The sequence below is a fragment of the Hevea brasiliensis genome, chromosome 2, assembly GCF_030052815.1.
Source record: "Hevea brasiliensis isolate MT/VB/25A 57/8 chromosome 2, ASM3005281v1, whole genome shotgun sequence".
Classification (NCBI taxonomy): Eukaryota; Viridiplantae; Streptophyta; class Magnoliopsida; order Malpighiales; family Euphorbiaceae; genus Hevea; species Hevea brasiliensis.
This window is the reverse complement of record NC_079494.1, coordinates 101,935,742-101,959,910: the sequence shown is the minus strand read 5'-3', so window position 1 is coordinate 101,959,910 and position 24,169 is coordinate 101,935,742. Positions and strand designations below refer to the sequence as shown.

The 24,169-nt window shown below is 30.3% G+C and overlaps 1 protein-coding gene and 1 non-coding gene across 3 annotated transcripts; both read right to left on the bottom strand.

Annotated features, from left to right (window-relative positions):
- Nucleotides 1–2,539: 2,539 nt before the first annotated feature.
- On the bottom strand, nucleotides 2,540–15,212 carry LOC110661943 (uncharacterized). 2 transcript variants are annotated; one of them, XM_021820781.2, is made up of 10 exons: nucleotides 14,894–15,212; nucleotides 14,299–14,725; nucleotides 13,811–14,045; nucleotides 13,497–13,666; nucleotides 10,440–10,582; nucleotides 10,039–10,216; nucleotides 9,312–9,891; nucleotides 8,805–8,917; nucleotides 3,065–3,308; nucleotides 2,540–2,901 (listed from the first exon to the last, which is right to left on the bottom strand). In XM_021820781.2, exons 2-10 carry the CDS (start codon nucleotides 14,487–14,489, stop codon nucleotides 2,671–2,673), a joined length of 2,085 nt encoding a protein of 694 aa, XP_021676473.2. In that variant the 5' UTR covers nucleotides 14,490–14,725; nucleotides 14,894–15,212; the 3' UTR covers nucleotides 2,540–2,670. The 2 variants fall into 2 exon arrangements, with proteins under 2 accessions (XP_021676473.2, XP_021676472.2); XM_021820780.2 differs by having other exon boundaries at nucleotides 14,299–15,212.
- A 7,629-nt stretch (nucleotides 15,213–22,841) lies between these two features.
- Nucleotides 22,842–22,948, bottom strand: LOC131178058 (small nucleolar RNA R71). Its single transcript, XR_009147188.1, has one exon. It is a non-coding gene; the product is annotated as a small nucleolar RNA R71 (small nucleolar RNA).
- Between the last annotated feature and the right edge of the window lie 1,221 nt (nucleotides 22,949–24,169).

Sequence of the window (24,169 nt, the reverse complement as noted above, 5' to 3'; positions counted from 1 at the left end):
GGATCAACCTGTAGCCATAGTGGACTACTAAGTGAGGCAGCTAAGATCAAAACAGATCCCTATGGTTAAGGTTTTGTGGAGGAGTCAGTCAATGGAAGAGTGCATCTGGGAGTCAGAGCGGGACATGCGTAACAAGTACCCTTATCTATCCAATGTGTAATTCTATACTTTTATTCTGCCATGTGTAAAATTCGAAGACGAATTTTCTGTAAGGGGGGAAGAATGTAACACCCCTAATTTTTAAATTTATTATTTTTAGGTAAATATTGATATTTTATTTTAGTTAAATTTTGGGAAATTATTTGAGATTTTTTAGGTTTTAAAAATCGGGTTCGATTTTCTAAAAATATAAAATTTTAATGATTTTTAAAAATTAATTTAAAGACCACGTGGCAAAACTAAGAATGTATTTGAATTCTTGAAATTGAGCCCAAATGGGCCTTAGAGTTGGGTTAAGGAATAATTAGGCTTACTACAGGCCTCGGGGGCTTTAGGCTGACTCAGATTCTAGTGCCGGTCCGACCCATAGGTTGAGTCATGACAATTGGAATGGACCAATATGTGTGCATCTTGAATGACTTTTGACATGCCATCACTTTACGAAACTTATCTCTACTACAACTTATTGCATTTCATCTTCATCTTTTTTGTGATTTATATCTCTTTTCACTCTATTTTCAGAAGAAATAGCAGAAAATTTCATATGCAAATGGAACCTTCTTGGAGCAGTGCCTTGAGTGACAAAATTATTTGCATATGGACACATCTGAGATTAGCGAGTTTTTATATTGATTCTAGTTTCAATGATATAGCACTACCATGATTCGTAGGATTCGTATGACTATTTAATTCATTCATATTATTGAATATATTATAAGATAAGCCTAATACAGAAATGACAGATGGAGCATTTTGTCCAACAAAATTTGCAAAGTGACAAATATTTCAATTTCCATGTTGTCCATGAAAGAATGAAGATTGAGCTCTCAGATATTTAAGTGATGCTTGCATTATTAATCTATTTTTTTTATATAATTTATTCTTGACTAGAATCATTCATTTATTTGTTTTACATTGTTAATTTTTCTATGATGAATGACTATATTAAAGTTATCATTAATATAAAAACACCAACATTATTGTTAATCGTGAGAAAAACATTATTGTTATTTATGAACGAAGATAATTTTAAAAGTAAATTAATTATTTATTAAGAACTAATAAATTAAACATATAAAATTTGAAAAATATAAATCAATTTTAATTAAGTATGATAGTAATTTAATATTATGAAAATAAATTAAATTTAATCGAATGTTAAATAAATATATATATATATATATATATATATATATATATATATATATATATATATATATATATATATATATATATATATATATATTATGATAATATTATATTATAAGTCAAAATTCAATATAAACAAAAAAATCACAGGTATATACTACGAATAGAGACATCGCGTAATATACGTTTGAAAAACTAGTCATATTTGAAGTATGTTTTCATATTATTATTAGAATTTCTTTTAACATTTATAAGATATTAAATTTATTTAAAATTAAATTTAATATTTTAAATTATAAAAATTTAAAATAATTAAATAATTTTTTTAAATCATTACCTTTAATATCTAAAATTATTTTTTCAAAAAAATAATTTTTTGACCTCTTAATCATAATTTTAAACTGGGTCACCATGACAGGTTGGAGTAACACGTTAGAGCCTATTTGGTAATTGGCATTGAGACTAGAACTTTATTTAAAAAAAAAAAAATCATTTAAAATGTTATTAAAAATAATTTGAAAAACTGTTTTACTGTTTTGAAGTTTTTATTATTAAAATATATCAAATTTAAATTCACTTATTTTTACTTTAATCTAAATTATAATATTAATATTCATCTGATTTAATAAGGAAAAACAAAAATATACATATAGATCCTTTGTGACCATATACCAATAAAAAAAAATGTTTTTGCTTATTTGTAATGTTTGTAAATATGAAAATTTTTTGCTTTATTTTTTTTTTAAATTATATTAATTTTTTATAGTAATTGTTAAAATAAATTATATTTTACGATTTTATTATAAAGAAAACAATTAAAAAAATTGAAATAAAACTTCAAAAGTAAAGTTAATATATAAAAAAAAAATGACCAATAGAGTTTGGTGTTTTAATTTTAAAAAACTTAACTAAGATTTAAAATTATTTTTCTTTATAATAAGACTCATATTTCAATTATTAAAGATATAAATATATATTTTTAATTTTTGAGTTACAAGATTGTTTTTTATTATTTTAAGTGAAAATATATATTTTTTAACATTTTTCTTTATTTCTTTATGAAAAAAAATAATTTTTTTTTAGAAAAAGAAGTTAAAAACAGATTCACATCAAATTCAGCCCACCCTGAGCTCAGGCTGGATGGAATATTTTCTTTGGTTAAACCTTCAAGCAGCATTATCCAGGAAAAGGACTTGCACAATACGGACAAGATTTTTCACAATCACTCCTATTAACAGAGATGCAAACAGATTATTCCATTTTTTTTCCATCATTACTTCTTGTTGAGATTTACACTTTCCCAGATATTCTGATAACTGTACATATAAATGTGTATTTTGTTACTTAAAATTACAGCTTCAATCATTTCTTCTTTTTGTCTTCTTCCTTTTCTCTCTCAAGAACTACAGGGGCTGCTGGTATGCTAAACCACCACTCTCTCAATCTCCTCGACAATCTTTCACTGCTTGCTTTCCTTGGAGGTGAATACCTTGTAAATGCCTCCAAAAAGGTGAGTAGAACGATGTACTTGATAGGTATGAAAAGTAGGATTAAAGCCATGCATAGAAGTGCTGCTGCAAATTTCTCGCTCGCCTGGTCGTTGCAGACACCAAACAAGTATTGTTACATGCTTGAGTAACATGGGGATAAATTTGAATATAAAATAAAGATACGAACCACGCTTTTGATAAAATTATGTCAAAAGAAAAAAATAAAGCATCAAGATGCTTAAGCCTGCAAGGACAGAGAGAGAAACCTGGGGGAAAATGGACAGCAATAAGGCACGAAACTTGAGAAGGAAAATGTTTCCATCTTGGATGAGCTGTTCAGCTTGAGAAATTGCATTCTGAACAGCCAAAAGCTGCTCCATTGTGGTCATTGGTGGAGGTGCTATTACCTTAAGTCCGTTGTTGGGGCCTCCTTGGTTACAATATCGCGTGAGCACCATAAAGATTGAAAGAAAGATAAGCACCATTCCAAAGGCATAAGACAACCTTCCCCTAAGAAAAACATCCTTTTAGTTACGTTCTCGTGAAATAAACCTAATGATATGATGCGTGCAGGGACAATATTATCAAACATATAACAAACTATCCAAGAGAATTCCCTTTCTGTTTCTACAACCATCCTTTCTTATTGCTCAATCTTAAATCCAGAGTTATAACGCATATTAAAAAAGGAAAACCAATAAAGAAATATAATATTCTCAAAAACATCCAATAAAGAAATAAGATTCACTCTTTTAGCATGAAGTCTAAACAAGAGCAACACACATGCCACGACATAAAGAAAAATTTTCTTTTTTAGGTTTATAAAGGAGGGGAACTCCATCTAAGTAGTTTGCGCTTAGCCGGTCCCAAGCCCAGATAAAGGAGAATGATTGCGGTAGGTGACAGCCAGCGTAAAAATTTCGTCACATTTTATGATATGGATTCAAATGATATAAACGTTAGGGCCTCCTCTACTTACGACGCACTACATCGAAGCCCGGGTGTAGTGAGAAATATACAAGGGTATAGGGCGTTCACCAAAAGCGATGCGCCATGCCAGCGCCCGGGTGTGGTGTTAAATAAGCAAAGGTTCCCACATCATGAACGGGTGTGGGTAAAGAAGTTAGCCCATAGGACAGATAGTAGAATAGAACATCAGATAGGCATAGAGAACAATAGAAGATATCATAGAAGGAGATAAATTAGGAAGAAACATGATAGGAGGAGAATCATGGTTGATACTTGAAATATTGGATCACTTACAGGAAAATTAATGGAGCTTGTGAATAACTTAGAAAGGAGAATAGTGAATATTGCTTGCATTCAGGAGACTAAATGGGTAAGAGAGAAAAGTAAGGAAGTGGGTAATTTAAGGTACAAACTGTGGTTTATCGAAAAGGAGAGAAATAAAAACAGTGTGGGCATATTCATAGACAGGACGTTGAAAAATGTTGTAATAGCTGTGAAAAGAGTAGGAGAGAATTATACTAGCAAAGCTAGTATTAGAAGGAGAAACAATAAATATAGTTAGTACTTACGCCCCACAAATAGGACTAGATAGTGAGAGTAAACAAAAGTTTTAGGAAGATATGGATGATTTAATGCAAGGCATACCGAATGAAGAGAATGTTTTCATCGGTGGAGATTTGAATGGACATGTAGGAAGTGATAGGCAAGGCTATGAGAATGTTCATGGAGGTTTTGGATTTGGCAACCGAAATGAGGAGGAAAAAATATTATGGATTTTGCTATGGCATACGACCTAATACTAGCACATACCTACTTTATAAAAAGAGAGTCACATTTAGTGACTTTTAAAAGTGGGCAACATAGAAGCCAAATTGACTTTCTCTTAACCAGGAAGACAAATAGAGCTCTATGCAAGGATTGTAAGGTCATTCCGGGAGAGGCTTTAACAAGTCAACATTAGTTAGTGGTCTTGGATGTCAAGTTTAGGAACAATTCAAGTAAGGTTAGAAGAAATAGTGTAGCTCGAACAAAGTGGTGGGAGTTCAAATGAGTAAAGCAAGTAAAGCTCAAAAATGAGCTTCTCGAGTCCGAAGCATAGAAGTTGGATATGGAAGCCAATGATATGTGGATACAGATGGCATCAAAAATTAGAGAAGTAGCTAGAAAAATACTTGGAGAGTCTAGAGGACATGGACCACCCTCAAAAGAGAGATGGTAGTGGAATAAGGAAGTACAAAAGGCAATGAAGAGAAAGAGAGAATGGTATAAGAAATTATCTAAATGTGATAATGATGAGGCATATGAACAATACAAGATAGCAAAGAAACAAGCAAAAAAAGCAGTTATTCAAGCAAGAGCGCAGGCCTTTGAAAAGTTATATGAGAAACTTGGAACTACAGAAGGAGAGAAAGATATTTATAGATTAGCAAGGAGGAGAGAAAAGAAATGTTAAGATCTCAATCAAATTAGGTGCATTAAGGATGAAGGAAAATTGTTGGTGAAAGATGAGGACATTAAAGAAAGATGGAGAAATTATTTTGATGATCTCTTTAATAATAGTCAAAATGGTAATAGTGTGAATATAGACTACAAAGCAACATAAAAGAATGTGAATTATATTAGAAGGATTAGATCTTTAGAAGTAAAGAAAGCACTTAAGAGAATGAAAGTGGGTAAAGCCTGTAGACCCGATAGAATACCAATTGAAGTGTGGAAGTGTTTGGGAGATATGGGAGTGACATGGTTAACTAAATTGTTTAATAAGATTCTAAATTCAAAGAAAATGCCTAATGAATGGAGGAGTATTTAGTACCTATTTTTAAAAATAAGGAAGACATACAGAGTTGTTCAAACTATAAGAGAATTAAACTCATAAGCCATACTATGAAATTGTGGGAGAGAGTTGCGGAACATCGACTACGTCATGATGCTTCTATCTCTCCCAATCAATTTGGCTTCATGTCTGGTCGTTCAACTATGAAAGCGATCTTTCTTATTAGAAACTTGATGGAGAAATATAGAGATGCGAGGAAAGATTTACACATGATTTTTATCGATTTAGAGAAGGCTTATGATAGTGTTCCAAGAGATGTCTTATGGAGAGTGTTAGAACAAAAAGGGGTATCTATTAGATACATACAAGTGTTGAAAGACATGTATTAAGGTGCAACTACTATTGTGCGCACAGTGGGAGGGGACACGAGATTTTCCTATCCCAGTTGGATTACACCAAGGTTCAACTGTAAGCCCTTACCTTTTTATATTAGTTTTAGATGAATTAACGAAACATATACAAGAGAGTATCCCTTGGTGCAAGATGTTTGCGGATGATATAGTTCTGATAGATGAGATGCAAGTAGTTAATAGAAAGCTAGAGCTTTGGAGAAGTATTCTAGAGTCAAAGGGCTTTAAGTTAAATAAAACGAAGACAGAATACATGCATTGCAAGTTCAGTAAAGACCGAACTGGTGATAGAAAAGAGTTAGTTTGGATGGAGTGATACTGGACAAAGTAATCACTTTAAATATCTCGGCTCAGTCCTTCGAGTAGATGGGGGATGTGAGGAGGATGTTAGTCATAGGATTAAAGCCGGATAGTTGAAGTGGAGATGTGCTACAGGAGTTTTATGTGATCGCAAGATTCCTAATAAGTTGAAAGGAAAGTTTTACCGTACAACCATACGATCGGCCATGTTATATGGTAGTGAGTGTTGGGCATTGAAGAAGTCGTATGTGTCCAAGATAAGAGTTGCGGAGATGAGAATGTTAAGGTGAATAAGTGGCCATACTAGACTAGATGAAGTCCGTAATGAGACTATTAGAGAAAAGGTAGGAGTAGTACCAATTGGGGATAAGTTAAGAGAGGGGAGATTAAGGTGGTTTGGTCATGTGAAGCGTAGACATACGGAGGCTCCAGTTAGACAAGTAGAGCACTTTAGGGTAGAGAATATAAAAAAAAAATAGGGTAGACCTAAACTGACTTGGAGAAGAGTAGTACAACATGACTTAGAAGCATTACACATTTTCAAGGATTTAACCCAAAATCGTTTAGAGTGGAGAAAGAGAATCTATATAGCCGACCCCAAATTTTTGGGATAAAAGCTTAGTTGAGTTGAGATTTATAAAGGAGGGGAAGAAGAGTGATTTTTTTTTTTTTTTTTTGGGGTGGGGGGAGGGGGGTTGTTACTTTGCTTAAGTTGAGAGGTTTGCCTACCACCAAGCTAATTACCCTATGGGTGTCCACATGATTTAAACACCTATCGTGAAGCTAAACAATGTCCCATCCAACTTCACATATTAAGAAGATAAGTTGATGTTACCGCAGAGAACATTATTGCATTCTGAGGGAAATTTAGCAGATCTGTAACTGATCTGTGTTACACTAGAGAAATATGTGGTACCAAAGAAAAACAAAAAAAAATTAACATGCCCAATGCATTCAAACAAGCAATGTTTGGCCCTTTTTAGCTGGACTCAATAAATGCATGAATAAAATATTCTGGTGACGGGAGAGGTTGGTAAATGCAGTGTAGTCAAATGTGAGCTGAGCAGTTATTTAGGCACATGGGTGAGGGTAACAGCCAAGTGTGGTAACCTGCCAAAGATGGAGTAAATTTTGCTCCTCCACTGAAACACTGGGTTACAGGTTGGGGACAGTTGCATTCGAGAGAAGGGTAAGGGATAGCTAAATCCGCTACTACTCTGGCACATTGCCATTCCTAACACTGCTCTACCAGGTTTCTGTTCCTACCAGAAACTATATACAAAGAGAGTGATACATAAAAGTACTAAAACCTAGCGAGCATGATTGCCAAATTGCGATTTGAATCGAGAATCGAAATCTTTATTTTGTGCATAGAGAATCGACAATCAAATCAAATCATAAGATTCAATAAAAATTATCAAAATTAATTAAAAATAATATATGTTCTAAAAAATAAGAAAAAAATCACATTATATGTTTTGATAAATATAGAATTATCATTTAGCTAATTAGAAGTATGCTTTATTATAAAATAATATATTCTTATTATGTTATATAATTTTATGCTATAAATAATGAACTCTTGAATTGTAGACAATGCCGATCATTGTGCATATACTTGAACTCCCATTTAAATTTGATCAAATAAATAATAAAAAAGAAGAGCAAGTTACATTAGAAGGTTAGAGTATATTAATATAAAATGCTATAATTTGACAACTATAACTAGAGAAGTAAATTAAAAAAATTAAAAAAAAAAAGAAAGAAGAGGGAAAAAAGGCTGGTGGAAGAAAAATAGCTAAGGAAAGGTTTTATGTGCATTTCTCATAGCAAAAATGAAATGAAATCTTAAATTTTGAAGCTATAGGTCTAACAACCCTATAGAGAAATCGACCAAATCGGGTGAAGAATTGGTCGATTCATATCAATTCACCCATTCACTATTGATTCTTTTGATTTAGTCATAGTTTAGGTATATTTGCGATTTACCCCACTGATTTGAATCACTAGGATGCAGAATCGAATCGAGAATAATATGATTCAAGTACATTTATGATTCACTCCGTATGTTCGAATCACTAGGATGGGGAATCGAATATTCGAATCGAAAATCATAAGATTCTAACAACAGTGCTAGTGACAACCAGCCCCCACCATATCATCAAACATCTAGTTCTATTCTGATGCAAAAGGCAAAAAACAAACAAGCTAGGTATGACCTAATTCTTGGTACATCCCTATGTAAATCCTGCAGTATGGACAAAATCACTGAAATGAGCTACTGCAAAATTTTGCCATTCTTTGCTTTGAAAACTGCAAAAGCATATGATCAAACACTGATAAAGCAACACTTAGATTTAGGAGCAACTTAATTAAAAGATTGGAACCCCATGAATGTTTAAAGCTTTAACTACTTGAAAATTTAGTCCAATAGTATTGGAATAGCTTGATTTTGAAAATGTAGTCCAATATTATTGGAATAACTTGATTTTTGTTCATCATTCTTTCCTTAGATGCTCATTGGAAATCTATAATGTAAAAAGTTAGTCTTACCTCCAAATGACATAAGAAGAAATAGAACAGAAAACCAAAGATTTCACAGGATCATCCCAATATGCCAAGGAAAGAAGCCCCTTTCCAACTTCAATGACAGGGTGAAGCAGCTCCTGCAAACAGATGAGAACAAATTATAAGGAAATCATATAGTGGAAGTAGGAGGCACAGTTGTGTTGGATAAGAAGACAATAAAAAGGAGAATTTTATAAGGTCTTGTTTGATGAAGCAATAAAAACAGTTTGATATGCCAAGCAACTGTAATACACATATCTGACAGCATAAATTCAGACACTTAAACCTGGATGACAAAGAGATTATTCAAAATGCCTATAACTGCCAGGAGACAAAAAATTATTCTGCACTTCAAGTCAATCAAAGCTTTTCTCATGCAATTACAATAATGGCAAGTAAACAGCAAAACAACAAAGGGAGGAAGAAGCATCTTCCACAATATAAGGTTGCAAATAGAAGTGGAAAGTTATTAAATGATATTATCAGTATCACCTTCATTACTGCCAAATTGGTGTCAATGCCATCTACTTTAACTCCATCAACTGTTTCTTGTGCTAGCACCACCTTTTTATAGCTGTTTCTAGATTCCTTAACTGCTCTTTCCAATGAACTCATCTCTCCCACAGCTATCTCACCCACAGCAAGTGCAGCCCCATTTGCATCACTTGAACTTGTTCCAAACACAAATCCTAAATTGGAAAGCATGGCCAAGGATGAGATTGAATTCATTCCACCTCCAGCCTTATAATTGTTAGTGCGTTCTAATTCTCTCATGGAAGACATGCTTGCAAGAGTTTCTAGTATCAAATCTCCACCAGGAAGTTGATCACAAAGATTAAACGTAAGAAGAGATTCAAAACGAACAGAATTTACAGAACTAATATCTTGAATGGCTTGTAGTCGCAAAATTCCAAGGATGGCCTTTGAAAGAGCTTCTTCCCGTTCAACTCCTGTTATTTGAAACTTATTTATGAATCTGTGAACATACAAAATTTCCCGGATAATAGCTAGCCAATAATCACGGCGACTGTGCCCTTTAAGCTCAGGAAACTCCATAACAACTGGTTCTGATCTGCAAGAAACATTTACAGGTTAATAATCAACACAGTTTTCAGAAGTTCTTGATCAAGAGTTAATGAGATTGTAGATTTTAATATGATGAAATCAGGAGTAAATACTTATTTAATAATAGGAGAAACATATATGAACCATGCCTTACAAGGAAATAGATTTATACAAGACCGCCTTGTCAAAAAGCCGTGTGCCCCATGGTCCAGTTAATTCAGGCCTGACAACTTGTTTTAGATCATCTGACAAATCATATACTTTTGGTTTGTCATAAGATACAACACGAAAAGCTTCAAAGTACAGTGCGTGGTCTGTGAGAATTAGCCGACCTGCACACATGACAGTGTATATATAAGAAAAATTGTCAAACATCGAATTACATGAACTTTTCCAAAAAAAGGAAAAAAGAAAAAAGAGAAGAAAATAGTACCATATCCAAATATTTGTTTACAAAAAATTCTATTAGAATGTTTGTTTGCATTGGTCATCTGTTTTACAAAGAGGCACACTTGAAAAGATGATTGAACCAAATTATTTATCCAGCGAACCTACCTGGCCAGGTGGATATTCCAACATGTTCAAGAACTGGTTGTGTGGTGACTGTTCCATCCACTTCCAGAATCTTTTCTCTTCTTGATAATCGAACAGAAGAAAGAAGTGAAGACTCTGACTGGCTCTTCATCTTTTTTATTGCCCTGTACAGAAGATTGCAAAATGTAAAAATTGGCTAATATGTGCCTAGCTGCCCATATACCGCAACATTAAAAAAATAAAGATGAAAAAGAAATGTGGTCATACCAAATAAAAATAGCATCATAAATCACACAGATCATATCAGCCAATATGCATTAATCAAACATATTACCTTATTTTTAAAACCCTGACAGGATGATCAAAGTACCAAAAAAATAATGCCAAAATACTTTTCTTGACTCCAGTCCAGTTTCACTAAAAGCACATAGGAAGGCTAAAAGGACAGTTTCAAAGTTTCAAAGGACAAGCCTTCTTTTGTTTTAGTTCTCTTTAAAATGACAGGCAGTTAAGGTGATAAACGAAAATAGTTTTTCCATTACATGTTAACTCCCTTTGACCATATAGCACTTCAGGTCACTAATGAATTGCAAGTCAACATTAAAGCATAATAGCCAAACAAGTGTTAGTTTTAGCAGATCCAAAATATGAAACAATACATTTGTCCTCTTATTTTCATAGCCAGAAAATCACATAAACAAGTGACCACAAGCACAAAGAAAGGACAAAGGTTATATATAAGTATCAAAAGGAAACTAGCATATATAAGAAACAAACTACTGCAATATTCACAAGTTTGGCTGCTCAGTCTAAAAGAAGCCCATAATCCTAAAAAGAAGACCATGAGGGAAGACCATGTGGATATTTATACAACTATCTCAAAACAAATACACAATGTAAAATTTGTGATACCTGAGAAGTCTGAACTTTATAGCTGTAGCCTGTAGTACGATTGGAGTTTTCTTGTGATTAAAGCAAGCCAGTAACATGGCACTTTAGTCTTTTTCCAAGTCTTTTTGAACAGCTTGGGTGGTGTAAGGAAAGTTGACTAACCAACCAGCCAACTAATGCTTTTATAATCGCAAACCTTGAGTTTTAGAATCAAGAATTAAACGAGAAAGATTGGGATAAGAATTTTAATTAGAGCTGATTAGAGTGAGAAAAGAAGAGAAATTGGTACTTGTATTGAAGCTGTCAACAATACCTGAGGTACTATAACAGTAGAGGGAAGAAAAGCGGAGAATAGAGAAAGAGAGGAGGGCAAACTATGTATGCAGGCTTTCCAAATTTAAATACTAATTCCATTTCAAAAGCCCAAGAAAAATAAATAGATACATAGACATTTACAGACTTAATTATTATTCATACAATCCTACTCTTCTTAGGATAAGTAATCACAACCTAGGAAAATTCCAAACCAACAATAAATGGGAAGCAAACAACTTTCTAGGTTTCTTGATGAATAGTTAGAAATTTTATTAGGGTTTAGTCTATAATCAAGGATTGAATCTTTACCTTTAGTGGCACATGTATACTTACATTTCAGTTTGAAAGTCAATATCACCTACTATTCTCCCTTTTCCTATTTAACTGGATTTCTTCTGTATCTCTAGTCACTCTCATTCTCCTAAGCTCTCAAATTCATACTGATCTGCTGGTTTATATAAAACCAATGAAGAACCTATTATTTTACTGCAAATCAATATAAATGAATCCTGAATTTTCCTCAAATCTACCTAGCCATTCTCCTACAAGTACCCTAATTTATGAGCCTAAAAACCTTAATTTTGTAACAGTTAACAAAATCCTGGGACTTTTATATTCACCTACAAACAATACATGATTTGTCCCCCACTATCAGACTAAAACTAACATTTTAGAGGGGATGAAAGCAATTTTGCGTAAACTCACAAATTCAATTTTCTTGGAGCATGTATTCCATTTATCAAAGTGCAAATTCCACTGCAAAAGGAAAGTTCTTCACCCACTTTGGCTAGTTTACAGCCTTTTATACGTTGTTTGGTTGTTTAATCGTTAATACAACAAGGCTGCAAATAACAAGTATGACTCAGCTGAAAATAGAGGTAAACAAAATCTCCTCCACCAGATTATAGGAATTTACTACTAACTAAACATTATAAAGCAACAGAAGACCAAAGAAACACCTTATCTGTGGCCTATGGTGGCATTAAAAAGAGAGAGAAAAAAAAAAAGATTTCTTGAGGAATTATAGTGATCCTAGTTATCAATGACTTTAGAATATTTTCCTAGACCATAAAGGAACATGATAGATTATAATGAAATAGAAAAACAATGAAACTGGTGAAAGCCAAAAAGATGCTCTAGAAAAAGTTCATAAAGATCAAATATTAAGTCTAGATTCAATATAGGATTTGGAAGCCTAGTAGTTCTTTTCTACTTGCAGTAATGCAGTTTAATTTCTTATTTATGTTTATTCAATCAATTAGCTGCTGCTTAGTTTTTTACATGCTTATCTTTGATTTTTGGACATGCTGGAAAGGGCTGAATTATATATATATATATATATATATATATATATATATATATATTTTAATTCATTCTGAGCTTGGACTTTAAGTCCTAACAAGTCAAGTAGTCAAATAAAAATAGGGTTCTTTGTTACTTAGAAGCCCAAGTCCGATAAGGATTTAATAGTCTCTGTTCAATTAATTTGAAATTCTGGGGATCAGTTATTGAATGAGTAAAGTTCCAGTAATTTTACTTCTCTCAGTTGTGTCATGCAACTTGATCCTAGACTGCGGGAGATTTTCTTGATAAGAGTCCTAAAACCCTTGTGAGGCTAATAGTTTTATCTAATCACATAACCTCTCTAAAAAAGGATTCCAGAGTAATTTGGCCTGCTTGACTTCAAATTAATCTCATTCTGTTATAGTTCACCTACGCAACTCCAAATTCTAACATCATTTTGGAAAATGATAGTAACTTAAGACGGAAAAGGATATTCCAAAAACAAGTTCTCAACGATTATAAGGAAATGTGATAACAAGTGGTATTCTAAAAACAAATTCTCAATATCTAATAAGGAGATGTGATTACCTCTCTAGTCCATTTAGGTACTTGTCATAGGTGGAGAATTGAAGCCGACCACCGGTTGACATAGTAAGCACCTCAAAAAGGTTTTCACTGATAACCACATCAGCAATGATTGGAACTACTGGAGCTATGCGCAAAAAGGCCTCTAGCCCAACTGTTAAGTCTTCGTCTACCTGTAAGAAAGATGAAAGCCATACACATTCATTGATAGTAGGATGCATTCAAAGAACCATAGGGCATAGACAATAATTTAACAACTTTTCAGCATACAGTTAATTAGAATAGAAAAGCTCAACATAATTAATGAACAAACTCACATTAAGCAAAGGTTGGCTGGCAGCTGCTGGAGCTTCCCAAGCTAGCATCATGTCATACGTCAAGCGTCGAAACTTTTTATCAATTAGATGACCCGTTAATTGAATGGATAGAGCCAGTGCTCTGAAGCAGCAGTATTCCAAAAAGTTCCTTGCATACCGGCATGGATGCTTTATTGAATCAGAAGCCTTCAGATTGAAGCTTTCCTGCAGCTCAGTTGCCGAGATGCCAAGGATTCTGCATCATTATTTCCTTGTCCATGAGGAGATGATTATTATGTAACCAAAGAAATGGTGTATCTCTGGAGATAACAATCAGATTATGTCATAAAAGAAAAAAAGGGCAGAATGCTAGCCGGCCGCCTAATAATTAACTAGATAACTAAACACCACAGGAAAGTTTTAAACCAAACTAAAACCTAAAAAATGAAGAATAGATACAGCAAATATAAGGAACAAGCATAGAACACAAAACTAGTACCAGCACTTACTTTGAGCATCTACGAACAATCACATTAGCCAGTGGAGATAGCTCCGGTATCCAATTCCTGCTTGCAGATGGAGACCTTCCCATCTCCTCAAATTCTTCATCAAAAGAACTTCGCTTGCTAAGTAACCATTTAAATGATCCTTCTCTCACTAGACCCTCAAACAAATTTCTGGCCTTGCTAGTAGTTGCCATCTCAAGTTGCTTATTCAAAACCCAAGGACGAAATTCACCAGCAGCTTTCTATCTGAATGCCACCCATGGCAGATAGCCAAAATATATTCCCTTTCTTCAAATCCCAGAATATAAATTCAACAGTTCAAATTCTAGTCAGAACCCTTCAACACCTTATTTTTATCCAAATCCAGCTATTGGGTTCTCTAAAAGCCTAAGCCCAAAACCTCAAATTAAAAAGAACACCAAGCACTTGCCTGAAAATGTACATTAAAACACCAAACAGCAAACCTCAGCCTTGCACATGAGATTCTATTAGTTCTCACACCACATCTACTAAAATCGAATGATCAAAATCCCTATTTCAACAAACTTTCATTAACTATGAACTAAAATTGTGAAAAAGGAAAAAAAAAAAAGCTTACCCGGAAATTATATCCACACCTCAATCTCTTCAATTTGCAATATTGCAAGAACCCCACTTCAGATTAAGTTCAGAACAAATATCTTATACGAACTCACTTAAGCAAATCGCAAATTTCACAAAAAATACTTAAACTGAGAGAGCAAAGAAGATGAAAACAATCAAGCTGCTTCTAAAAGGGTTTATTCACGATTCTGCCTTGATTGGGGGTTTATCCAAAAGAGACATGGAAAGGAGAGAGAGACAGACATAGATGGCTTCGTTTGTTGGGTATGTGACGCGCAAGATTGAGGCGCGATCAAGGGTCCTATTGTCGCTAAGAAACTTTTGTTATTTAAAAGAAAAAATCTTAAAATATGAGACTGTTCTAATTAAATTCTTATGGTTAATTAAATAGGATTGTATTTGATTTAATTTATAAATTAAATAATTATTTAAAATAAATAATAAATTATAAGTAAAGTATTTATTTTAAAATTATTTTTTAATTACATAAAAAAATTATATTACTTTAATAATTTTTTAAAATATTAATATTATTTATTTGTAATAATTTTAATATTTAATGATATATTTTTTTAATTATTTTAAAAAATTAAATTATTTTTAATTATTTTTTAATTAAATATTTAAATTATTTAAAAGTTAATTTTTACTAATTTTATTAAATAATTTATTTATTTTTAAATTAATTTATAAGTTTAAAAATATATTTTAAATTAAAAATTAAAAAAATTAAATAATCAAATTAAATATTCTCTAAAAAATTTTTAATTTTTATTAATTTTAATGATTATTATTGTTTTTAAATATTAAAATTTAAGTAAGATAATTATTAAATAAAAACTAATGATTATAATATAAATTAAAGGTTATATCCCCAAAAACAAACAATTGGTATTTTTCTTATTAATTCAATAATTTATATTAATTAATTCATTTATTGATTTCATTTTTTTAATTATTTTAAGTCAAATTCATTTCAAATTATTAACTTTAAATTTTTAAAATATTCAGTATTATTACGTGTGGGGTCATCCATAAAGGGCCAACTCGGACCCATGACGGAAGGTAACTACTCTTCTTCCGTCCGTATGCGATTACCGACGACTATGGGTATACTAGTATTTATTAATGCATTACACGTGTTTACTGCAACTTAATTTTTTTATATGTTAATTTAAAATTTTTTCATATTAATTAATTAATTAATCTTAAAATTAATAAAAAATTTTCTTTTAAAACAAAAGTAATAATTTAACAAAATTTAAAAAATTAAAGCAATGATTTAAATTAAAATTATGCAAACATTTAAAAATCCTTTCATTATATATATATATTTTTTATTTAAAAAAAATTAAAATGTATTGTTGCAAATCAAAAACTAAAGCATCAACTGTAAAAGGAATAAATAAGTTAAGTAGATTCTGTAGTTTTTTATTAATTTTATTATTATAAATTAAATAATTTTTAATAAATTAATAACATTTATAAAATTACTATATTAAAAATTATAAGAATTTTTATCATAAGTAAAATTTTTATTAAAAAATATTAAAATTTTAATTTATAATAATTATTATAATTTTAAAAATTAAAATTATTTAAAAATTTAATGACAGAATATCCATCATTAAAAGTTATTATTGATAGTAAACTATTAGCGACATTAATTTTGCTGCTACAAATTTTTAGAAAAGAAGTAATTGTAATTAGTGACAGAGTTTGATTTTAATATATATTATTTGCGACAAATCATTTCTCTATTACTATAAATATGTTTTTAGTATTTTTGAAAATAATTAAAATAATTATGAGTATTTTGAGAAATTCTATATCCTTCCCTTCTCACTTTTATATGTTATATAGATATAGATTTGATTTGATTGAATTCTATTAGAATGAATTCATATAATATATAATTATGTTTAGAATAATTTAAATTTATACTTGTATTAGATTTAAATAATATAAAATTATATTTAAAATGAATTTAAATATATATTTAAAAATAATATTCACATTAAATTTAAATTTTATATGTTATATACTCGTTTTTCGAGCCTACCATCCTTATATACAAAACATGGCTAAAGGATTAGTAATGAACAATTATTATAAATTTTAAATTAATCTTTGAAATATATCAAAAATACTAGTTTTTTTTTTTATTATGAACTGTTTGGTTTTTGAGATTTCTGTCAATCAACAGAATATTAAGTTTATGGTAATTTTTTTACTCTTTTATTAATTTTAAATAATTTTATTATTCAAATTTTATTTTACTAATAAAATGGTTTAAACCCACCCCTCAATGCTTTTATAAGAAAAAAAAATTACTATATAAATTTTATATTTAAATAATTATTTATTTTATATTTAATACTCATAATTCATACCTATTTATCTATTTATAATTCTATAAAGTACAAATAACGCGGTAAATTTATCATAAAAAAGAATTATCCTTTTTTTTATAATATTTACAAATATTATTACAATTATTGATAGATTTTAATTATAATTTTATTAAGTAAATATAAATTAAAAAAATCAATTTATAAATAAATTTTATCCATTTAAATTAAATAAATTATAATTTTAAAAAGTCACGTTTTTCCATGACTTTTAACGACAATATGAATAGAACACTTTTTTTTAACAGGTTATGATTTTTTCATAAATTTAAAAAAAATACAATTTTTATAATAATTTTAATAACATTTAAATTAATTTCAATAAAAAAAAATTAGCACATCAGCATTTCAGTAATAGATACAGAATACAGAAATATATGATATCATAAAATCTCATAATATTAATTTAATAAAATTAAATAATTATCTTTTTAATGACAATGTAATAACATATGAATTTTTTATAAGATTAGGAATATATTATTATAAATTTAAGTTAAGCGTGAATATATTAATTAAATAAAAATTTATAAGTATAAAAATTTTAGATCATTGGGTATATTTTTATAATTATTCCTAATTTTTAATTGTACAAATGATTTTTATGATAATCTAAATAATATAGCCTTGCTTAAAAAAAAACCTAACTTTAGATTATTAAAAATATTAAAATATAGGAAAATCAAACATATTTTTTAAAAAACCAAAAGGACATGTTTTAATACTTTAACAAAACCTACACGCATATTAGTTTATCACTTTAATTTTTAATAATATTTCTACACATTATTATTTATTAGAGACTTATGTATATTATATTATATTTTATTTTTGTTTCATTATATTTAAATTAATAAATATTTTTTTTATTTATAAAATTAATTAGACTAACATTAAAAAATAATACTTTAATTTAAATAATTAAATTTAATAGTTATATAATTATATATTATTTAATAGTACTTTAAAAACATATATATATATATATATATATATATATATATACTATTATAATTATATTTATATACATTTAAAATAATTTTAATAATTATTATAATCACATAAGCTACTTTTATATTTTAAGTTTTCATAATTTAAAATAATAGGATTCCCACAATTTTTTTCCAATAAATTATCAATCTTAATACTTAATATTGAATTAAAGCTAATTAACCAATATTGATAATATATTACTATTAATTGTGGATATTTTTATATTTTCAATTTTTATTTATTTATAAATATTATTGTGATGGAGATATAAAGAAATAAAAAGTGAGATAGAAGGGAAAGATAGAAAAAGAGATGGAGATGGTAGAGGGGCATGAGAATGAGAGAGAGAGAAAAAAAAAAAAAAAGAGTGAGAGACAAAAGAGAGAGGAGAGCAACATGATAATTAGATTATTTTCATTTTTCTGTTATAAAGATGTCAGTTCGACATATGTTTATATATTTAAATAAATTTAATAATTATTATAATCACATAAGTTACTTTTATATTTTAAGTTTTCATAATTTAATATAATAGATTTCCAGCAATTTTTTTTTCTAATGAATTATTAATCTTTATACTTAATATTAAATTAAAGCTAGCTAATCAATATTGATAATATATTACTATTAATTGTGGATGTTCTTATACTTTTTAATTTTTATTTATTTATAAATATTATTGCCATAGAGATATAAAGAAATAAAAAGTGAGATAGAAGGGAAAGATAGAAAAAGAGACGGAGACAGAAGAGAAGAAGAATGATGATAAGAGAGAGAGAAAAAATAGAGTGAAAGACAAAGAGAGAGGAGAGCATCATGATAGAATTGATGCTAAAAATCACAAATTCATTTTAATTTCTAATACGAATGAAATAAAACATAATTTATGTATTTAATGTATATGTATGCATGATATATTATATGTGAAACTCAAATTATGTTTTTTTTTTATTATTATCACTTTGTCAAAGTATTAATGGCAATTTTTCCCTTTTATCTTTACTATATGCAGTTACATATATTTCAATAAAGTTATAATAAAAATGTGTAATTAAATTATTTAACACTAAATATATTATATGCATCTGATGATCAAATATATGAATATACATGAAAATTTGAATTAATACTCAAATAGCTTATAGTTATCAATGAAAATAAATTATCATATTTTCAAATTTTTATTTTACAATTTTATTGTAGATGTGGAAAATATTTTAACAATAATAAAATAATAGATATGAAAACATTTTAAATATTTTTATACTACATTGCACTAATTAAAGTACATGGCTGAATTTGATAATGACAAATTATCCTCTATTTTGATTGGCTAAAAAATAATATAAGAATTTATTATTATTTAAAAAATCTTTAATTTAGTTAGTTAGATTGATTTCCTATTTAAATCTAAATTCTATTTTATTAAGGAATATAATTTTATTAAGAATTTTTAATCCAATTAAAAATTAAATTAATCAATATATCTTATAAATATTGTCTATACTAAAAAGATTAATTAGCAGGTTTTACTTACCTTAGGGTTACTAGACTCTATTACCTCACTTATTACTATCACACCTCAAGATCCCTTAATTATAGACTCTGACCTCTTATTTCATGCTCACAAGGGAAGAGATTTAGAGTTTCATAGTTTAGGATTTAAACGTATTTAATTAAAATTGTTTATGTGACTATTCACATGAATCAACTATTGAACATTGATGATTTGGCCACTGAACTTAGAATTTCCTAGAATTCATTCACAATGCAAAGTCTAACGTTTCAACTGCAAATCCCAACATCAAGTCTTAAAGTTCCTAGTCTAGGTATTTTTAATACAATTGTAGACTTAAAATAACCTTAATTAAATACTCTTTATTTTACTTAAATCTCATAAATTTTACATTAAAACCCTAAAACTACCTTAAACCAAATCTAAATGCTTCTCTTACTAGAATATAACCCTAGAGTCTTTAAACAAGCTAAGAAGAATGAGGAAGCTTACCTCTCTTAGCTAAGGTTTCTATTAGGAGGAGTTTCTCCCACTTCTTCTTCAACCCACTTGAAGGAGATGAGAATATGGTGCCCTTTACTCTTTTGAGAGATTTAAAATGATTCTCATTCATGTAGAGGCTAGGGTAGAGAGTTTTAGTGTTAGGAGATAGAGGAAACAGAGGGAGGGAGAAGAAAAGGGAAGAAAGGTGGAGAAAATTGATGCATACATTTTGCATAATCATTTAGGTTTAATTTCATAGCCATTTTATTTGATTATTAGTCACTTTTAGTTAATTTCATTAGTTATTTAGTTAGTTTTTCATAATTATTAATTTTAGATTAATTTGTAATTTTTACTTTGTTTTGTAGGAAAAATAGTGTTTTGGAAGGACTAAAAAGAAATTTTGCCATTGAAGAGTGATCTCTACAGCCAAAGATGCCAAAAACAAGTTTCAAAGTTGAAATATGCATTGGTCAAATTGCGCATAACTTGCCGCATAAGCCATGCAGATCTGCATAAGGAGAAAAATCACTGTTCCAATACCTGCCGAATTATGCATAAGGAGAGTGCATGGCTTATGCAGATTCACGCCCCCTTATGCAATCTCACGGAATTGTGCATAACCTATGCACTTGGTCATGCAGTTTTGCATAAGTGAACCAGAAACCAGCCGAAACTTGCATAAGGGACTGCATGACTTATGCAGTCCCACAAAGATTTCATTAATGTGCTGCCAGAAGATTCCCTCAGAAAATCTCCCCTAAAAACACACCATTTTAGGGCTCCATGTCAGAAAATGCTATAAATACCCTCATTTCCCATTTTAGAAGGGAGACAAGAAGGAAAGGGAGAAAAAGGAGCAGCAGCAACTGAAGAGACACAAATCTCTCCCACACCATTTTCAACCAGATTTGAGGATTTCTTTCTTTTCTTACATTTTTCCTATATTTCTAGTGTTGAGCTTTTTGTTTCTTAGTTTAGATTAAAGCTTTATTTCCATATAAATTCAGAATATCTTGTAAATATTATGGATAGTGAGTAGTTTATTTTGATTCTGGAGTAAGGGTTGTAATATTTGAGATATTTTGTAGATTTTGATTGGGTAATCCATATTTTGTGGTCTTAATGAGTTTTATTCATTTCTTGTGTGCTTAATGGCATGCTTAATGTAGGATCCCATTAAGTGATGTTCTTAATCCATGGTTGAGGCACCGAAAGGAGAAGGCCTTGTGATAGATAATCAAGAAATTGGACTTAATTAACTTAGATCTAGAAATAGACTAAGGATTAAGAGGATTTATAGATTAATTAAGGAACTTAATGGGTCTTAATTAACTCTAACTCCACGAAAGTAGGATTAGATTGATTAAGGCACTCTTTGTCCCACTCGAAAGGGTATTCAAAGGATTTAAGAATTAATCTCCTTGAAACCCGTAAGTTCCGTAAGATTGGATAACCAATTTAAAATCCCAAAATAGCTCGAATATGAAATCCCGAACTCCAGAATCGCCTTTTTATCATTGAATTTAATTGCTTGCCAATTTAAATCTTGCCATATTTGAATTTGCTTATTTCAATTTGATGCAATTTTAGTTTAATTAATACATTCTTGGATAGATTATTAATTTTGCACATATAGATCTCATACTCTAATACCCATCAATTTATTGCTTTAATTTCAAAAATAGTTCAATTTAGTAAACTTTTTATATAAAAAATTCAATCATAATACAACTCCTCGTGGGAACGATATCTTTTCTATATTACTTGTACGACCCGTGCACTTGCGGTTGGGCCACATCAAGTTTTTGGAGCCGTTGCCGGGGAGTTGTTTGTTTAAGATTGAATTCTTGATTATTTTAGTTGTTTATAGTTTTATCTAATTTATCTTTTCATTTTTTGTGTTTGTTTGTTCTTTTTTTAGGTACTCTTAATCTTTTATGAGAAGAGCTAGAAGCATAAGTGACACGTCCTCATTGTTCAATCCTGAAATAGAGAAATTTTGTAAAGCCAACAAGAAAGAAACCAGAAAAAGAAAAGAAGCTTTGAGAGAAACTGAATTAGAAGCAGACATGGCTGACGAAAGAATCAGAATTGGTGGAGGTAATGCTGGAAATGATCGAAACAATGAAAATGCAGCCCAAGGTGAAGAAGTTGTTAATGCTAATGTGCCTAGGGAAAGTATGATGGATCATGCTTTTCCTCGTTTTGATGACTTGAGAGAGAGCATAGCAAGACCAAGAATTGATGCAAATAGTTACAAGATGGATTTTGGAGTTCTTCAAATGATTCAAAATTCCCAATTCGGGGGACATGCTTCTGAAAATCCACACACACTTCTGAAGAAGTCTGCTATGATTTGTGATATGCAAAAACAACCTGGAGTATCTGATGATGCAGCAAGATTGAAGCTATTCCCATTCTCTTTCAAAGATAGAGCATTGGATTGGCTTGATTCTTTACCTCACAACTCCATTACAAATTGGGAGCAACTCACTGATGCATTTCTTGCACAATATTTTCCACTTGGAAAAACTCAAGAATTGAGGAACCAAATGACAGCTTTCAGACCAAGAGAAGATGAAACTCTTTATGAATCATGGATGAGATGGAAGGAATTAGAGAGACAATGCCCACATCATGCCATTCAAAAATGGATGATAAATCAGAATTTTTACACCAATGTCACTCCTGCAATTAGAGGGATTATTGATGCTCAAACAGGAGGAGAATTTATTATGAAGCATGAAGATGAAGCTTATGAGCTATTGGAGAAAATTGCAAAGAATACTCATCTTTGGAGTAGTCCAAGAGGGCCAGCTCCAACTCAAAAGAGGCAAGCTGCTGGAATGTATGACCTTGATCCATTCAACATGATTAATGCAAAGTTTGATGCGCTTACAAATGTCTTGGCTAAGAAGATGGAAGATTTAAGTATGTTGGTTAATTCATCATCATCATCTGGAAGTTCACAACAAGTGGCTTATGCAGAGGGAACTACCAGTTGTGGAGTAGACTATGGAGAGCAAGCTGCATATTTTGGTAATTATGGAAACAAACAAATGGGGAATCCTTACTCTCAAACTTATAATCCAACTTGGAGGAATCATCCCAACTTTTCATGGGGAAATCAGCAAAGTCAAGTTCCAAATCAGAATTTTCAACCACAACAGCAACAAGAAATTCCATATCAGCAAAATAGGCAACCATTGCCTAATTTTCAGCAGAAAAATATGAATCCTCCACCAAAACAGCAAGAACAAAATCCCACCACAGAAGCCTTATTGCAACAGATTCTTGCTAACCAAACTAAGCATGATGAGGAGATGAGAGAGATGAAAGCAAGGCTAGAACAGATGCAAACACACAATAGGATGCTGGAAAATCAGATTGCACAACAAGCATCTTCCTCAAGTACCAAGTCTTTTGGAAAACTTCCAAGTCAACCAGAAAACCCAAGAGAGCAGTGTCAAGCTATTACTTTAAGAAGTGGGAAAGTTGTAAATAATGAGAAAGTGAAAAAAATGAGAAGAGTGAAAATAGTGAGAGGAGAGAAAATGAGAAAGAAATTGATGAGAATGAAAAACAAAAGAGTGAAAAACAAGAAAGTGCAGAAAAATGTAAAGAGCAAATTGAAGAGAAGGAAGAGAAGTATATACCTCCAGAGCCTTACAAGCCACAACTTCCCTTTCCACAAAGATTTCAAAAAGCCAAGCTTGATAAGCAATTTGGGAAGTTCTTAGAGGTTTTGAAGAAGCTATACAGAAATGTGCCTTTTATTAATGCTCTTTCACAAATGCCCTCTTATGCAAAATTCTTAAAAGAAATTCTCTCAAACAAGAGGAGACTTGAAAACCATGAAACTGTA